The 17,751-nt window shown below is 33.7% G+C and overlaps 1 protein-coding gene and 1 long non-coding RNA gene across 3 annotated transcripts in view; one reads left to right on the top strand and one right to left on the bottom strand.

Moving 5' to 3' along the window:
* The window catches only part of EFCAB3 (EF-hand calcium binding domain 3), a 205,631-nt gene that overhangs the window by 135,362 nt on the left and 52,518 nt on the right, over positions 1 to 17,751 (top strand). Inside the window, exons 42-49 of one of the 2 annotated variants that reach the window (XM_074260947.1) lie at positions 1,688 to 1,783; positions 6,478 to 6,531; positions 7,257 to 7,385; positions 10,622 to 10,708; positions 11,917 to 11,967; positions 12,723 to 12,827; positions 14,968 to 15,021; positions 16,572 to 16,673. In XM_074260947.1, coding sequence (XP_074117048.1) covers positions 1,688 to 1,783; positions 6,478 to 6,531; positions 7,257 to 7,385; positions 10,622 to 10,708; positions 11,917 to 11,967; positions 12,723 to 12,827; positions 14,968 to 15,021; positions 16,572 to 16,673 — 678 coding nt within the window. Of the gene's footprint in view, positions 1 to 1,687; positions 1,784 to 4,511; positions 4,599 to 6,477; positions 6,532 to 7,256; positions 7,386 to 10,621; positions 10,709 to 11,916; positions 11,968 to 12,722; positions 12,828 to 14,967; positions 15,022 to 16,571; positions 16,674 to 17,751 lie in introns of those variants that run through there. The other variant, XM_074260948.1, reaches the window with a different exon arrangement.
* LOC141538924 (uncharacterized) overlaps positions 1 to 17,751 on the bottom strand; it is a 150,113-nt gene that overhangs the window by 101,116 nt on the left and 31,246 nt on the right. The window lies entirely within an intron of this gene.

The raw sequence follows: 17,751 nt of genomic DNA, 5'->3' as shown, positions 1-17,751 counted from the left end.
TCTGTAATAAATGACCAACAGGATGATTTCAGAAAGGCCTGGAGAGATTTACATGAACTGATGCTGAGGGAAATGAGCAGGACCAGGAGATCATTATATACCTCAACAACAATACTATATGATGATCAATTCTGATGGATGTGGCCATTTTCAACGAGATGAACCAAATCAGTTCCAATAGAGCAGTAATTAACTGAACCAGCTACATCCAGCAAAAGAACTCTAGGAGATGATTATGAACCACTACATAGAATTCCCAATCCCTCTAATTTTGTCCGCCTGCATTTTGGATTTCCTTCACAGGCTAATTGTACACTATTTCAAAGTCTAATTCTTTTTGTACAGCAAAACAACTGTTTGGTCATGTATACATATATTGTATTTAATTTATACTCTTAACATATTTAACATGTACTGGTCAACCTGCCATAAGGGAGGGGGAAGGAGGGGAAAAATTAGAACAAAAGTTTTGGAAATTGTCAATGTTGTAAAATTACCCATGCATATATCTGGTAAATAAAAACTATTAAAAAAATAAAATAAAATAAATCTTTTGATAACAAAATCTAGAAAATCTAGCTTACAAGAACAAACATAACACAAACATTCTGTGCAGAAAAACAGACATGGAAGATTGTTTCAGCTTTGCCAAAAGCCATAAACTTGAAAAATAAAAACTATTCAGTTATTAACATCATGCAAACATAAAACATTCTTTTAAACAATAGAAATAATTAATGTTAAAGGAATATCATTTAATCAACTGGGTATCCAGAGCTGGGGCTATTTCTATGTCATGTTATGAGTTAATCACAAAAACAACATATTTGCTATCTGAAAAAATATTAAGAAGTTCTTGAATAGTATACAGTGCAGTAATAATTGCATATAACTCATGCTGCTGGGTATGTTCAAATAGGATGTTAAAAACATATTTAGTAGTAGGTGGAATATATATTAAGAGGCTAATTGTTTATCAGTAGCATCTTTAAATACCATCTACTGCTTGCAGCTGATCTTCATACTTCTTTTTGAATTAGAATTAGAATCTCTTCTTAAAATTTTGAATAAGTTTGTCAATTCATGTTTCCAAATTCAAATACAGTTTTATTCAAGTAATACCCTCAACCATGTCTGATAATCATTTAGAGTAAGTAAGTTATTTAAATCCATTTGTAAGCTTGCCAAATTTTATTGAGTCTCTACTGTAATAAGTCCTGAATTTCCTGGAAAGTAATATGTGATTATGCTTTATTTTTGTTACAGTAGTATTGAGACAGACAATATTCTAGGTCTCCAAGTCAATAGTGAAGTGTAGGGTTGCATTTAGTCAAGACAACTGGGATAAAGGCAAAGATACCAAACTTTACATGTTAGCTAAACCCATATAGCTTAAAGTTTTGTCAGTGTTCATTGACAAATGAACATTTTGTCAGTGTTCACCAGATAACTATTTTACATTGCCCAGTGTAGGCCACTTCAGTCTAGCATAATCCCCTGAACTAAAAGAAAACAATTTTATTTCTGAATTGTCAAATGACTTTTTACATATAGGATTACTTTAAAGACTCTCTTCTTGTTGAAATTGGAGAAGATAGGACACAGAAGTAGGTGGCGTCTTTCACCCTCTGAATTGTTAAATATTGTCACATTGCTATTATTCACCATTCTCATTTTTTGTAAACAGAAAGCACTGATGATCAAAATATGGAAAGCTTTCTGAAGGACATGAACATCACATTCAAAAAAAATCTGGATTTCCTGAAACACCTGTCAATTGATGGTAAGTGTTCCAGATTACATTGTGGCTATCTGGGAATTTGAGCTTGCTATGTGAAAATGTCTCATATTTTCTTCTTTTTTACTTTTTAATAATATTTTATTTTTCTCCAATTACATGTAAAAACAAATTTTAACATTCAAGAGTTTTTGGAATTTCAAATTCTCTTCCTTCTTCCTTTTCCACCCCCCTCCCTAAGATAGTAACCTATCTAATATAGATTATAATGTACAATCATGTAAAACATTTCCATATTAGCAAATTAAGCATTAAGCAAATATCTAAAAATGGAAAATATGCATCAAAAATTTTATGGATGGCCAATTTAAACACTTAGTCTTTTGCCATAAGAGGAAAATCAAATGAGACCAGTAAGCACAATAGCCAGGAAATGTTTGACTTACATGCCAATTGAAGAAACATAGTAACATATTTAATTAGTAAATTTATTTATAAAATTTCATGAAGGATGATGGATATTGTTACAAGTAATATTGTCTCTCAAATCACAGAGAAAAATGCAAAGTTAATCACTTTAAAAAAACTTTGTAAGGAATTTCCCTAAACACCTTAATCCCCAGGTTATTTAATAATAAATATAGAACCACGAATTTAAAAAATGGAAAACATCACTAATGATTAGTTATAACAAAACCTCAAGAGCAAGAAATAGAGAACACTCATACCCAAACATAATGAGCCAGATTAAGATTAGAGGAGGGACAAAAATAGAGGGACATTAAAGAGAACAAAGATGAGAAAAACTGGTTGGCTGGACCAAGTGTATATAGAGATTTATTCTGAAGATGACACAATTGTGAGAGTACTGATGAATAAAGAGGCTGTCCCAAACATCTTAGTGTAATTTTAAGCTTTAAGATCTTTAAGATGATATTAAATTATTTGGAACCTTTTTTTTATGAAGATCTAAAAGAGAGGAAAAATAAGAAAAACAAACTTGGATCTTATTAATAAAGTCATTGACATATGTCAATCTCAACACTTCCACCAATACAAAATCTTCATATGAATCTTCTATTAACAATTCAGAAGCAATCTTAATGATGGTCTTAGTAGGGAATGAGCAGGTGTTTGCAAGAGATACTCAACAATGGACCCCATCTTTATTGCTTAATAGTAGACTGAAAGATGTAGACAATATAAGATCACATTTTGCTTATTGTTTATTGATTTTGAATAAGTATTTTATTCAGTAGAACAAAGAAAAACCTTACAATCTCTTTTCCAACAAAGTATTTCCTATCCATATGTAAAAATCCATCTAGAGTCCTTGAAAGGTATAACAGAAACAATCCTGTTCAATGAACCTGATCGAAAATGTCAGATGAGGCATAAAGCAGGGATATGTGTTGTGACAAAAAGTATTCACCACTGTGATGGAGATGCAGTGAAGAATCTAATGTGAAAAAGCATTCTTGATGGATGATTAAATCAGTCCTCCAAATTACATCCCTCTTTGGAGATGACATTTTGCTAGCTTCATCAAAAACTGGAGTATCGCACAGGAAAAGCTCTGAAACCACTCAAGAGTTTGTGCAAACCATCCACACACTGAAGGTTAAGTGTTGTGTCCTGCTTTCTAGAGCCCCCACACTGGGGTGATTAAGATATACCTTCCTAGTGGAGAAGTGATGAGGTGTGGGACTCCCGAGGATGGTGGGAAAATGAAGTTAGTTTATTTCAAGGGCTTTCCCCTTTTTATAATGTAACAAAAACAACTCTGAGCAGGTAGGGCCACATAAACAACTTGTTATTGTATGTAGTTTGCCACCTGATATCACACTTCCACCTGCTATCACTCTGCTTCAATCTCATTGCTCCCTGACTTCTCAGGAAGGCCAAGATCCCTTAGGGAAGATGGAGCCGAACCAGACATTGTTAGCAGGTTCCCTCTGGGCTGAAGGGTCTTATACCTTACCCAGAGTTTCTCCACTGACTATGACCCTCCACAGTTAAGTAAATGAAGAATGTCCATTATACAAATCATGACATGCCTTCATATCACAAATTTAGCTTGTTTCTAAGTGTATATATCTGGGAGAAAAAATAAAGATGGACTAATTCTTCCCAAAGTTGAAGAGGAAGAAGAGTAGGCTAGGAAAAGTAAAATTCCATTTATTATACCAAATTTCATGTGGAAACAAAGACCCATTTTTAAAAAATACCAACATTTTGCCAGCATTCCTTCTAGCAAAACATAGAATACAATACTATCCAAAGAATTAAAAATGAATATTGCATGAAGAGAAAAAGAGAGGTGCCTAATACATGTTACTAAGCTACGACATGTAATCAATGAGGAACTTTCAAAAAAAAAGTTAGATCTTGTTATCACAAGAGAAGAATGAGTTATTAATAAATGGATAAACAAAGTGCTCCATCGGTATCATCACAATATCAGCACAGGGCAAAAAAAAAGCTACCAGCAAGTTGGTTAGTAGCCCTATGGCAAATTTCTGGGAGGACATGTAGTTACACAAGATATGCAGAAATGGATGGATTGCTGATATACTTAGGAATTAAAAGGTGTAATCTTAACATTTTAGAGAAAGATTAAGTGATTTATCTGAGGTGATATAGCCACTAATCATATGAAGCATAATTTAAATCCAAATGTCAGATGGCAAGTTTAGCATCCTGCCATCTGCATCTTTACACAGCTCTGAAACAGATCCATTTGACTATATTTGAGGGAAAATTCGCTAAGAAAGCTTTTGTACTTTGATGGTTATATTTGGTTAAAAATAGGGCTGTACTTAACTGAGAAAAAGATGATCTCCTAATAAAATTGGATAAGGTAAGGAAGACGCTCATTGTCACCTCTTTTATTTATTTATTTTTATTTGGTCTACCTGTTATAATATAAAGATAAATTGAAGAAAGAAATATACAAGCAGAATGAAAATGAAATTATCGATTTTTACAGATGATATGACAGTTTAGTTAGATAATCCTAGATATTCAAGTAAAATTAATTGAAACAATTTGAATAAAGCAGAAAAAATATAAAAGAAAATCACAGTAATTTTCAAATTTTATATTACCAACAAAACAAGAAGGGATTTTTAAAGGTATTCCATTAAAAATAACTAGAGAATTATAAAATCCTTAGAAGTCCAGCTAGCAAGATAGAGAAATTGTATGCATATCTCAAAAGAAATTTATATAAATGGTAGTATTAAATAAATGGGGAAATCATAATTACTTATGCTTGAGCTGTGTGAATATAATTTAAAATGACAATATTAGCTAAATTAATGTCCTTATTCAAAAAATTTGGAGAAGCAGTTATATTAATTCAATGTTAACTATATATCGGTCCAACCATTCTGAAAAGCAATTTGGGGCTAAAATAAAAAAGTAAGTAGATTTTTTTATCATTTGATGCATCTGTGGATCTTCTTAATTTATGTCATTAAAAAAGTCAAAGAAAAACAGAATAAAAGACTCAAAGACACTAAATAAAAAATGTATACTTTTAGTTATAGCAAAGAACTGGATACTTACAGAGGGTACATCAATTGGAAAATGGATGGTGAAATTATATTTAAAATTTAAGCTCTGACTTCAGAATGTGATGAATCCTAATTCTCATCCCTTGCCAGAAAAATTATAGGCTCTATCTAGGAGTGGGTATGGGGAGAAGTGGGGAAAAATTGTAACACAGAGTTTTGCAAGAGTTAATGTTGAAAAATTATCCATGCACATCTTTTAAAAATTAAACAGCTTTAATAAATAAAAAAGAAAAGTTATAGCCTAGAGATACAAAATAAGATATATTTTCACATATGGCCAGTGTAATGTTTTTCTTAGCAACATTTTTATTTGTTACAAACTAGAGTTATTATTAGGGGAGGACTGATAAAAGTTATGAGGAGGAGAAATAAGTAATGAGAGTAAGGCAAAAAAAAGGAATAAAATAAAATCTTCAATGAAAGATGCATAAAATATACAGAAAAGAACAAGAAATAAAACAGAAGCACAATGTTGGAATGATCTTATGGAATTTATCATATATCTTTTAAAACAAATGAAAATATTTGTGGGCAGAAGTTGTTGTCAAAGGCTTGTGAGAAGTGAAGGTTCTTTTTCTATCATAAATATTTGAATTTTTTTCCTTTCAAATTTGATAATACTCAGTTTAATTGGATATTTTTATCTTTTGCTTTTTGTAATATCTTATTCTTTGTTCTCCAGTCATTTAAAGTAATAGCTGAAAAATTTTGTGTCATCCTGGAAAAAAAACCAAGTGATACATAATAATGATTCACAATTTCAGAAACAAAAATAATTTCCAAGTCAATATTATCTGCTACTTCCTTAAAAAAAAAAAAAAAAAGAAAAGAAAAGAAAAAGAAAGAAAAGAAAAGAAAAAGTACCCGAGTAAAAACTTGTGAAATATCCATTTGAAGCAAAGTTTTTTTTTTTTAATTTTGTTTTTTTTTTTCTATAATAAATGCTCCTTTCACTATAATGGATTGTGCTACACAAAGTCAGAAAATTTTTTTATTAATGAAAGAGATGAATTCATTCCCTGGAGAGCTGTTGCTTTATTTCATTCTCATTTGGTGGAAAAAGGAAGACTTAGTACTTGGTTTTTAAAATGAGGAACTTTGTGCTATTATTGTAATTCTCTGTTACTTCCTCTATGACCTGAATTGTACCTCCTCTTATAGCCAAAAGGAAGATGAAGCCGAAAATGATGATGAATGCCAGGCAGATTCCCCGTGGTGAGAAAAATTTTATTTCTTCTTTTACTGTAATATAAATTCTATTAACCTTCCAATTTCTTGCTTCAGCATTTTGACCTCATGACCTTTACTTACAGCCCCACTGAAGGAGGCAATTCACCAGATTCTGTCATGTAGAGAATTTCAAACCCCTTGGCCAAAAATATTTTTATTAGTTGTCTGCTTTGCCAGAATCCCATCAGCCTTGACCAATTTATTCCTTACCATGTAAGGAATCTTTTTTTTCTCTTGTAAAAATTGTCAGGATCTCTTAGCTCAAAATGACAACAGATCATCTTCCAAGTTCTCTCCCATTGATTCTCCTGGATGCCCTTAAAGGTTGTCACTGAGCCTTTCAAAATTGAGTTTGGAGTACATTTGGAAAGTACCTTATATATGTGAATTGTTATTTGTATTATCTCCCCCTCAAGCTAAGAATGATGAATCCAGTTCTGAAATTCACTGAATAACTGTATTTACTTTTGGACTTTATACATTTTGTCCTTCCTAAGTATGATTCCATATTTTTCTTATTTGTCTTTCCCATTAGACTGTGAACTCCTTGAGGGCAGGGACAGTGCTTTTGATTTCCTTGTTATTCCTTTTCACTGTGAACTGACACTTAAAACCTGCTTGTTGACTTGACTTGGTTTGGAATCCCTATGATTTAGTATAGGATTTAATAAATGCTTGATTATGTTTTATAATTTTTTTTCTTTCTGAAGGAAGAAATATTGATATTGACAACCTGGATAAGGTTCTGGGAAACCTGAGGATCAAGCATATAGATGGAGAAACTACTGGAGCTCCAACTCCTCCAAGAGAGAACCTATTGAGTAACCTGCCTGTTGATGGTGAGTACTTCTTTTGGGGAGTGAGTACAAAGCTTTTGGGGAAACTTTGATTTCCTGTATGAGAATTTCTGAGAGAATCATGATTTATTTCACATGAAAATAAATATATATAGAAAAAACATCATAATGCATTATGAACTATTATCTCTGACTGAAGCTTCAAGTCAAAAGTTTCCTAGAATGAGTAGAACACAAAAATGGAAAATTTTTTATTCTTTATCACAGGTCCCACATAAGCTGCCTAGTGGCCCTCTTTAAGGAGAAAAGCCCAATATAAGTCCTAACCAACCAGATAAAATTTTCTAGTACTAGACTGGAACTCAAGAAGACATATTCTAATTCTGCTTTTGACAATTATATGATATGATCCTGGACAAGTCACTTGTCCTCATTTAACCTCATCTTCTTCATCTGAAAAATGGGGATAGTAATAGTGTCTGTTACATAAAATTGTTGTGAGAATCAAATGAAAAAAATGAATATGTGTATATGTGTGTGTGTGTGTGTGTGTAGTATTGCAAATATGAGAATACTATGTAAATGTAGCTATTATTTCAAAAGATCCATGTTTTCATTGTCCTGAGTAAACTAAGTATATTATAACCCATGCACAACAAACTAAGTAGATTATAATCATGTATACTCCTTTCATCTTTTTTAGCAAATAAAAATAAAAAATAAAATAAAAATCATCTAGTGAGTAACCTTCTGAAGAAGATCCCTATCAAATTAGCCTTCATGGCCTTATACAGGAGAACACTAAAATTTGCTAGTTGTGACTTTAAAAATTTATCTCACCATGGAAATGGAAGACATACATTAAAAACTACTTAAAAATTCGCCTGCAGCTGTAAAAGTTCAACAGAGCTTCTCTTAACTGAGAGTCAGAAAACTAAAGAAAAAAATAGCTCCTCTTTTCCTTTGTTATCAATTTTTTAAAATGGCAGTTTCCTAGTCATGCTAGGGATGGACATGGAGATCATTTAATCTAGTCCATTTCACAGAGGAGGAAAGTAGAGACACAGAGATAGAAAGAAGCCAGTTTGTTGAGATTTAGATAAGGGGAACCTAAATGAAATTAGGTTTAATTGAGGTCTACTAGCAGGTTCGGGGTACAGGGAAGTCAAATGGAGCTCCCCTGCAACCCCTTTGGACTCGGCACAAGGATATAGAGATAAATGAGGTCTAGTAGCAGTGCAAGAGTCCCTTGTAAAGGAATTTACAGACCAGAAAACCTAGATTGATAAAAGAGGTTTATTATGGGGTTTGGAAGTCAGGTTAAAAGGTGTTAGGTAGGGGCAGCTAGGTGCGCCACCTAGTGGATAGAGCACCAGCCCTGAATTCAGGAGGACCCGAGTTCAAATCTTATCTCAGACACTTAACACTTCCTAGCTGTGTGACCCTGGGCAAGTCACTTAACCCCAGCCTCAAAAAAAAAAAAAAAAAAAAAAAAAAAAAAAAGGTGTTAGGTAAAGAGAGAAAGACAGCAGAGCCAGAGTGGTTCCAGTGGGCAGAAATCCTTTGACATGGCAGGCATAAGGTTGCCATGTTTGGGACCTCTGCAAAGAGAGGACTCTTTAAGGAGAAAAGCCCAATATAAGTCCTAACCAACCAGATAAAATTTTCTAGTACTAGACTGGAACTCAAGAAGACATATTCTAATTCTGCTTTTGACAATTATATGATATGATCCTGGACAAGTCACTTGTCCTCATTTAAAAAAGTGTTTAATTTAAAAAGGTATTAGGTAAAGAGAGAAAGACAGCAGAGCCAGAGTGGTTCCAGTGGGCAGAAATCCTTTGACATGGCAGGCGTAAGGCTGCCATGTTTGGGACCTCTGCAAAGAGAGGACTCCAACTTAGCTCTTTTATAATAAAGGGGGCTTTGGCTACAAGCTGAAGGGGCTTGTGGATGGAGTCCCAGATTGGCTCAGCCCGAGTTAGAATTTGAATAGAATTCAATGGATTTCTGGACTGAGCCACATAACAAAGATGAAAACTGTGCTTAGGGTGGAGTTCCTTCCCTGAGGCAGAGTCCAAAGAGATTTTCTCTTTTAAGAGTTTTGGGGTTTCATCTTCAAGTTCTTTCCATCTTAATCTCAAAAAATCCTGACTATCTTATGCCAAAATAAAATGTCTGATTATATATACATTATATACATTATATGAAATTTCCATCTTCAGAAAAGGAAAGAGGAGGGAAATAGGGAGAAAAATTCAAAACTCAAAATCCTCTAAAAATGAATGCTAAAATTTTTCTTAACATGTAACTGGGGAAAAAAATAAAATGCCATTTTAGAAAATAAATATCTTTCACAGAAATCCATGAGAGGAAGCATGGCATAGTGGATAGAGATACCACATTAGAGTAACAAATTCTATATTCAAATCTTGCCTCTGACTCTATTTGTGTGACTAATCATTTCCCTTCTCTGGGAGCTTTCTAAACAGTCTATCTAAAAACAATTTGTTGAGCTAAGATAAAGATGTGGGTTTTGTGAGTTAGAGAAAAAAGGATAAATATGAGAGATGTTATGGAGGGAGAAGTGGCAAGATTTGGCAACTGACAGATTTTGCAATTGACCAGATATGGGGTGGGGATAAAGAATAAGGATTACAGGATTTTAAATGGGACAATACCTATTTGAAACTAATTAGATACGGAATGGAGGATGGAGGAGAAAGTTCAGGAGCCCAGGATAACAATTGTGAACACTACCTATTGTGGATGAATGTGTTAAATGATCATCATTCTATTTAAATCCACTTGCAAACTTGCCATATACTCCATGCTCTTGGTAGCAAGTCTTGAACTTTGTGGAATGTAATATGTTATGTTCCTTTTTCATTTTTCCTAAATTTAAGACAAACAATATTCTAGGTCTCCCAAAAGTGGGATTATATTCAGAGGAGTAGAAACAGTTAGAATAAAGGCAAAGATAACTTGTGTAGCTTAATACATTATTAATTTGATCTTTGTGAGACAATAGTCTCTGCCATTTCACCTTCCGCAGTATAGGCCTCTTCAGTCTAGGATATTTCCCTGAACCAGAAGGGAATAATTTCTAAACCCAAGTGACTTTCAGCTTTTTGTGTAGGCTTATCTCAAAGACTAACTCTCCTCTTCCTGAATTTGAAGATGACAGGACACAAAAATAGATGATTTCTTTTACCTTTTGGAGTCATTACCTATTCCTCCTATTCCCATCTTTCATCCTTCTCATCTTCTGTAAACAGAAAACCTGGAAGATTTCCTGAAGAAAACAGGCATCTCCTGCACCCAAGTTGGACGTCGGGATCTCCTGAAACACCTGCCAATTGATGGTGAGTGCTCCAGCTTACTCTGTGGCCATTAGATGAACTAGGCTTGCATGTGTGAAAATGTCTGATCCTTTTTTAAAAGACAGATGCCTCCTACCTACTACCCCTAGGCCAGACTTCTTCAATGTCAGTGTTCTGGCCAACCTAAAAATGATCAGTAAGCAATTGACTTTTAGTTTTGTGAGTTCAGTTTTTCATGCTTAGCTAAATTTTGCCTGGGCTACTATCAAAAGGCCTGAAGTTTAAAGCTCAGCTTTGTTGTTTCTCTCAATTGATACTGCATCAGAAATAACACAAGGACAATTAAAAGACAGAAAATTCAAGCAATCTAAATCTCTAGCCACAAGAGGAAAAACAATGAGTCCATAAATATTTGACTGACATAGCAGTGAAGAAAATGACAATACTAATTTTAGTTAATAAACTTATTTATAAAATCTCACAAAGAAGAATTATGGACATTATTATAAAGCAATGTGGTCTCATAAAGCCTAGAGAAAGTTTAACTATTTTAAAGAACTTCAAAGACGGTCATCTTTGGTGCATCTCAGGATAAATATAGAATAATAAATAAAAGAAAATGGAAAAGATTTCTAATGATTATAGTAATTATGAAAACCAGTAGAGAAAGAACACGTAACCAAACTCCAATTTATTCAACCATCACCAATTGATGGGCATTTGCTCAATTTCCAATTCCTTGCCACCACAAAAGAGCTGCTATAAACATTTTTGAACATGTGGATTCTTTTCCCCCATTTTTTGATCTCTCTGGAATATAGGCCCTGCTGAATCAAAGTTATGCACTTTATAGTTATAGCCTTTTGTACATAGTTTCAAATTGTTCTCTAGAATGGCTGGGATCAGTTCATACCTCCATCAATATTATTAGCATTCTAGTTTTCATACATCCCCTCCAACACTTATCTATTCCTATAATCTTAGTTAATCTGATAAATATGAGTTAGAACCTCAGAGTTGTTTTAATTTTAATTTCTATAATCAATAGAGCATTTTCAGAAGAATCTATGTTAATGAAAGGGATGAATTTATCCTCTTCAGAGCTCTTCTTTCTTCATTCTCTATTGGTAGAGCAAGAAAGAAAAAGGACAATTTTTGTAGGGTTGGGTTTTAAAAATTATGAACCTTGTGCTATTATTGTAATTCTCTGTTACTTCCTCTGTGACCTGAAATTGTACCTTTTCTTAAAGCCAAAAAGATGAAACCAAAAAAGATAATGAATGCCAGGCAGAATCTCCGTGGTGAGAAAACTTTTATTTTTTTTCTTATTGTAACATAAATTCTATTATCTTTCCAATGTATTGATTTAGCATTTTTGTCTCATGACCTTCTTTATGTATAGCCCTCCTGGAGGAGGCAATTCACCAGATTCTGTCACTGCAGAGATTTTCAAAACCCTTGGCCAAAAATATGGAGCTTAGCTTTGCCAAAATCCATCAGCTTTGGCCAATTCACTCCTTACTGTGTACTATGAAGGCTTCTCTTGAAAAAAAAAAGTTGTCAAGGTCTCTTGGACCAGGATTACAGCCACAGATCACCTTCCAAGCTCTCCCAGTGATTCTTCATGTGTATCTTTAGAAATTGCCATGAGGTCTTTTAAAATGATTTTGGAGAGCATTTGGAAAGTATTTTATTTATGTAAATTGATATTTACATTATCTTACCCTCAAACTAGAAATGATGGGTCCAGCTCTGAAATTCATAGAATAAATGTATTGATCTATAGATTTTATACAATTTGTTCCTCTTTGTTATAACTCCATATTGTTCTTATCTGTCTTCCTTATATGCACTTTGACCTCTTTGAGGACAGAGGGACAGTGATTTTGATTTTTCTTCCCACCACTTAGTGGGATATATATATATATATATAATAAGCACTTAATAAATGCTTGTTGACTTGATTTGGTTTATCCCCACAATTTAGTATAGAGCCTAGCATATAAAAATAATTTAATAAATACTTGATTATGTTCTTCTTTTCTTCTTTCTGAAGATAGGAATGTTGATATTAACAACTTGGACAAAATTCTGGGAGACCTGGGGATCAAGTTCACAGATAGAGAAATTAAAGAGTTATTGAGTAACCTGCCAGTTGATGGTAAGCATTTCTCATGCCCCTGTGTACTTTTGAGGAAGTTTTGATTTCCTGTCTGAGAATTTCTGAAAGGATCCTAATTTAGTTACATGAAAAGATAGAAATAATAATGAAGAAAATCAATCTAATGTATAATATATGATGAAATACTCTCTGTAACTAACCCTGTATGCCAGGAGTCTCCCAGAATACCACTGAGTAAGAACACAAGAATGGAAAACTTATTTTTTACCATAGGCCCAACCTGAGGTGCCTAGTGATCTTCTTTTAGGAGAAAAACCCAATGTGAATAAAGAAATCCTACCCAGACTGATGAAATTTTCTACTACTGAAGTTGGATTCCAGAAGACCCGAGTTCAACTCCTGCTTTAGACAATTAAAGTATAATTCTGAAGACAAGTCACTTGTCTTCACTTATCCTCTATTTCATCATCTTTAAGATCAGCATAATAATAATAACTTCTACATAAAGTTTCTTTGCGAGTCAAATGATAATATGTAAAAATATATGTGTACAATGTAGCAAATTTTAAGTATTACATACTATAGTATTCTATATCCTATAATCTTATATACTTCAAGAATCTATGAACAGTATGAGGATTCCTTCCACCAACACATTTTGCAAATGTTCTCTCATTTCTGAGGGGGTTTTTAAGAGTAAAATGTAAAAGTGAATACTATAACTAAATTGATATTTGTAAATCTACAATATGAGAGTAGTTGATGAAATGAAAATGGATTGTTGAAGAAGAATCAACAAGTCTTGGCAATTGATTGATGATTTGAAGATGATTCTCAAGACGGTTTTTGTTATTGTTCAGTTGCTTTTCAATAACGTTCTATTCTTTGTTGACCCCATTTGGGGTTTTCTTGGCAAAGAGATGAGAGAGATTTGCCATTTCCTTTCCCATTTCATTTGCCAGATGAGAAAACTGATGAAAACAGAGGTAAGGGACTTGTCCAGGAAACAGCTAGTAAATGTCTGAGGTCTGATATGAACTCAGGAAGATGAGTCTTCTTGACACCAGGTCTAACACTCTTTCCACTGCTACATACCTGGCAATGATTCCTATAGCACTGAACTTACAGGGCTGCTGTGAGGCTTAAGTGAGATCATTTATATAATAGATTTTATACATTTTAAAGGCATGTATAGATGTCATTTATCTACCACATTCAACTTGAATAGCATCAAGTTTTCCTTTAGTTAGATACTTCAATTTCCAGGCTTTTAACAGTGAGCCTACTAAATGGGATTGTTCTCCTAAAAAGTTCATACCTGTTTCCACTTGAATAACTTATGCTATTTAATAATAAAGTTAAATACTTCTTCATAGACAATGTGTCTCACATTTAACCAATTAGATGAAATAAATTTGTTAAGATACATAAAATACTAACTACATCTGAGATTGTAGAGAGATCACTGAAAGAAAAAAATTATTCCTCTTTTGCTTCTGTGATTAAAACTTTTTTAAAAAGGAGTTTCCTAATGTACAGGATCATATATGCTGAGAAGTCTCACCCCTTCATTTCATAAAGAAGGAAACTGAAACCAAGAGATAGGAAAGGGCCAATTCTTTCCATCTTATTCCTAAAATGTCCTGAATCTGAACTACAAATATATAATATTTGATTACAATAAAAGTATTTCTGATATTCATTAGCAAAGAGAAGGGTTATTCCCTGAATGACTTTATGAGGTCGCTGCATGGTACAGTAGATACAGAGTTAAAGGCAAAGTCAGGAAGACTTGGGTTCAAAATCTTAGACAAGTACTTGCTGCATAACCTAGGCAAGTTATTTAATCTCTCTGAACCTCAGTTTCCTCATCTGTAAAATGGACATAATAGCACTCACCTTGTGGGGTTTTAGTGAAGATAAAATGGGTTAATATTTGAAAAACACTTTGCAAACATTAGAGCTTTATGTAAAGGCTAAGTATTATTATTACTATTATTGTCAATTTACAGATTGAGATCTTTTTAATTCCTTAGACATCTATAAATTTAAAAATATTAACTGAGTTCAGAAAAAATTGTTGATTTCCTCTGACTTACTCTCATTTGAAAATGTAATGTTATTTTTGTGAGGCTCTGCCTCCTCAGGTCTCTATCTAACCTCTCTGTCTTATCTACAGATTTTGGAAGGGTCAACCTGAATCAACTTTTGAATAATATAAAATCTATTAAAGGTGAGTAAAAAGTTGTGGTAAGAAGGTAGATTAAAAATGGTGTCTCAAAATTTTTCAGAAAAATCCATGAGGAGAAGCATGGCATAGTAAATAGAAATATAGTCTTAGAGTCAAGAAGTAATGTATTCATGAGCTACCTCTGACACTAGCTGTATGACTATAGGGCAAATTACTTCCCTTCTCAGGCAGCTTCCTAAACAGCATATGTTACAAATAATTTCTTGAAGCATATGTTACAAATAATTTCTTAATCTGCATAGGCAGAGATCAACAATTTATAAATATTTAAGTGCCACATTACTTGTATTAGGCCCTGGTGATGAAAATACAAAACAATTAAATGATTCTAGCTTACAAAGAACTTCCTTCTCTTGGAAAAAAATAATATGTACACATGTAAATATATGCAGAATAAATAAAATACAATTTGTGAGGGAAGGTACCAGCCTCTCTCAGGAGAGCCTCCTCATAGAAATCAGAGATTGTGATTCATTCACCTTGAAGGAGGAGAGAGGGACTCTGAGGTAGATGTAAGAAGAGCTGGTGACATAATAGAGACAGAAAGTGGAAGCCCATGTACAGAAAATGAGCATGGGACAGTGAAAACATAGTAAGACTAGAAAAATAGGTTGGGGCCAGATTGTAAAATCCATATTCTATTTGATCCAGGAGAAATAGGGAAATGGGAATTCATTGAGTAACATTGTCAGTTGTCCTTAAACAGAATCACACTGGCAGTTTTGCAAAAGATGAATTGGAGGAGGAAGAGACTACCCATGAAACAGGGAGACCAATTAAAGGCCATTATAACAACGCTTCAAGTGAGAGGTGAATGGTGATTTGAGTTAAGGATATAACTATGTGAATAAAATAAAAGGGAATAAATGTGAGAGATGTTATGGAGTGAGAAATGGCAAGATTTGGCAACTAGCCTGGATATGGGTTGGTGAGAAAGTCAGCTGTTCAGGATAACAACTGTGACACTCCTTATTTTGGATGAATGTGTTAAATGATTATTCATCTATTTAAGTTCACTTACAAACTTGCTAAATTTTCTCCAGTCCCTTTATAGCAAGTCCTGAATTTCCTGTAACATAATATGCTATGCTCTTACTTCACTTTTCCTAATGTTAAGACAGACAGCATTCTACATCTTCAAGTCAGGGATGAAAAGCTGAATTGTATTCAGAGGAGCTAAAACAATTGGTATAAAGACAAAGATAACCAAGCACTACTTTTTTAGCTAGATCTATGTAGCTTACTACATCACTGATTTGTCAGTCTTCAGCAGACAATTGTCTTAATGATCATTTCACATTCCTCAATGTAGAACTCTTCAGTCTAGCATAGTCCCCTGAATTAAAAGGAAGCAATTCTATTTCTCAGTTCTCAAATGACTTTCCCTTTATGTTTTGGTTCATTTCAAAGACTAACTCTCCTTCTTGAATTTGGAGAGGATGGAACACAGGAATTAGTGGCATCTTTCACCCTCTGAAGTCATTAAATATTCTTGCATTTCCATCAATCACCATTCTTATCTTTGTAAACAGAAAACATTGATGCTCGAAACCTAGAATACTTTCTGAAGGACATGGGAATCACACTCAGAAAAGACAAATATCAAAATCTCTTGAAACACCTGCCAGTTGATCGTAAGTATTCCAGATTATGCCATGGCCACAAGGGGAACTTGGGGTTGCTTGTGTAAAAATAACGGATATATTTTAAAGAAGTAGACTTCTCGCCCAGACTGCCCCTGGAGTGCTTCAAATTCAGTGTAAACACAATAATCAATAACCAGTGGAAAATAATACAATTTTTAACAACTAGGAAATCTAAGGAATGGTAAAGAGAAAGGGAAGTAAAATGGAAAAAAAGAATAAAAATAAAGGAAGTGTGGATAGGGGAAGGTAGAAGAAAATAGAATTAATGAGTGACTGAAAAGTAACCCAATATTGCCTCAAATGGAAAGTGACCTTATTTCCACCCAAACCAAATAGGCTACCATAAGGACTGGAAATTCTGGACCACAAGAGCTGGAGGAGTATGACAGGAAATCAAAGGAAATTTTTCTCAGTTAATTTGTCTCAGGACAAGAAAATAAAGAATTTGTCACTATGGGGTGATACTCTACACTCCTTACAAAGTTTCAAAGGTAATCATAAAAATGTAGGAAACATTTTCCTGTCTTTTATTAGATGATGAGAAGGCAAACCTAGACTGTTACTCTGGCCATTTAGAAATAATCAGTAAACACTGTCCTTTAGTTTTGGGAACTCACAATATTTTGTATATTTTTACACTTTATCTGGGCTAGTGTTAAAAAGGACTCTTCATATTCTTCCAAAGAGGAAGTGTAGTGTCATAGAAAGAACTAGATGGGGGAATCAAGGGCTGAAGTTCAAAATTCAGCTTTGTTGTTACTCTCCTTTGGTATAATCCAAAGAATCTTTGTGTCCCTAACCACCTTGTGTAGAATAAGCATTTTTAAAATGGGCATTTGTGAGTGAGTGAAAGGCAAAGTAATAGAGTGCTGTAGGCACTCAAGGCAGTTAACTGGTTCTGTATAGCATCAAGAAGACCTGAGATCAGTGTGGCCTCAGAAAGTGATCCTTGGAAAGACTTAACCTCTCTTAATGTCAGGTTCCCCTCCCAGGATTGTCATAACTACACAATGAATTAATATTTGTTAAACTCTGAAGTCAGGAGGACTTGAGTTCAAATGTGACT

This window comes from Sminthopsis crassicaudata, chromosome 4 (assembly GCF_048593235.1).
Source record: "Sminthopsis crassicaudata isolate SCR6 chromosome 4, ASM4859323v1, whole genome shotgun sequence".
NCBI classification, from domain to species: domain Eukaryota; kingdom Metazoa; phylum Chordata; class Mammalia; order Dasyuromorphia; family Dasyuridae; genus Sminthopsis; species Sminthopsis crassicaudata.
This window is presented reverse-complemented; position numbering and strand designations above follow the sequence as displayed.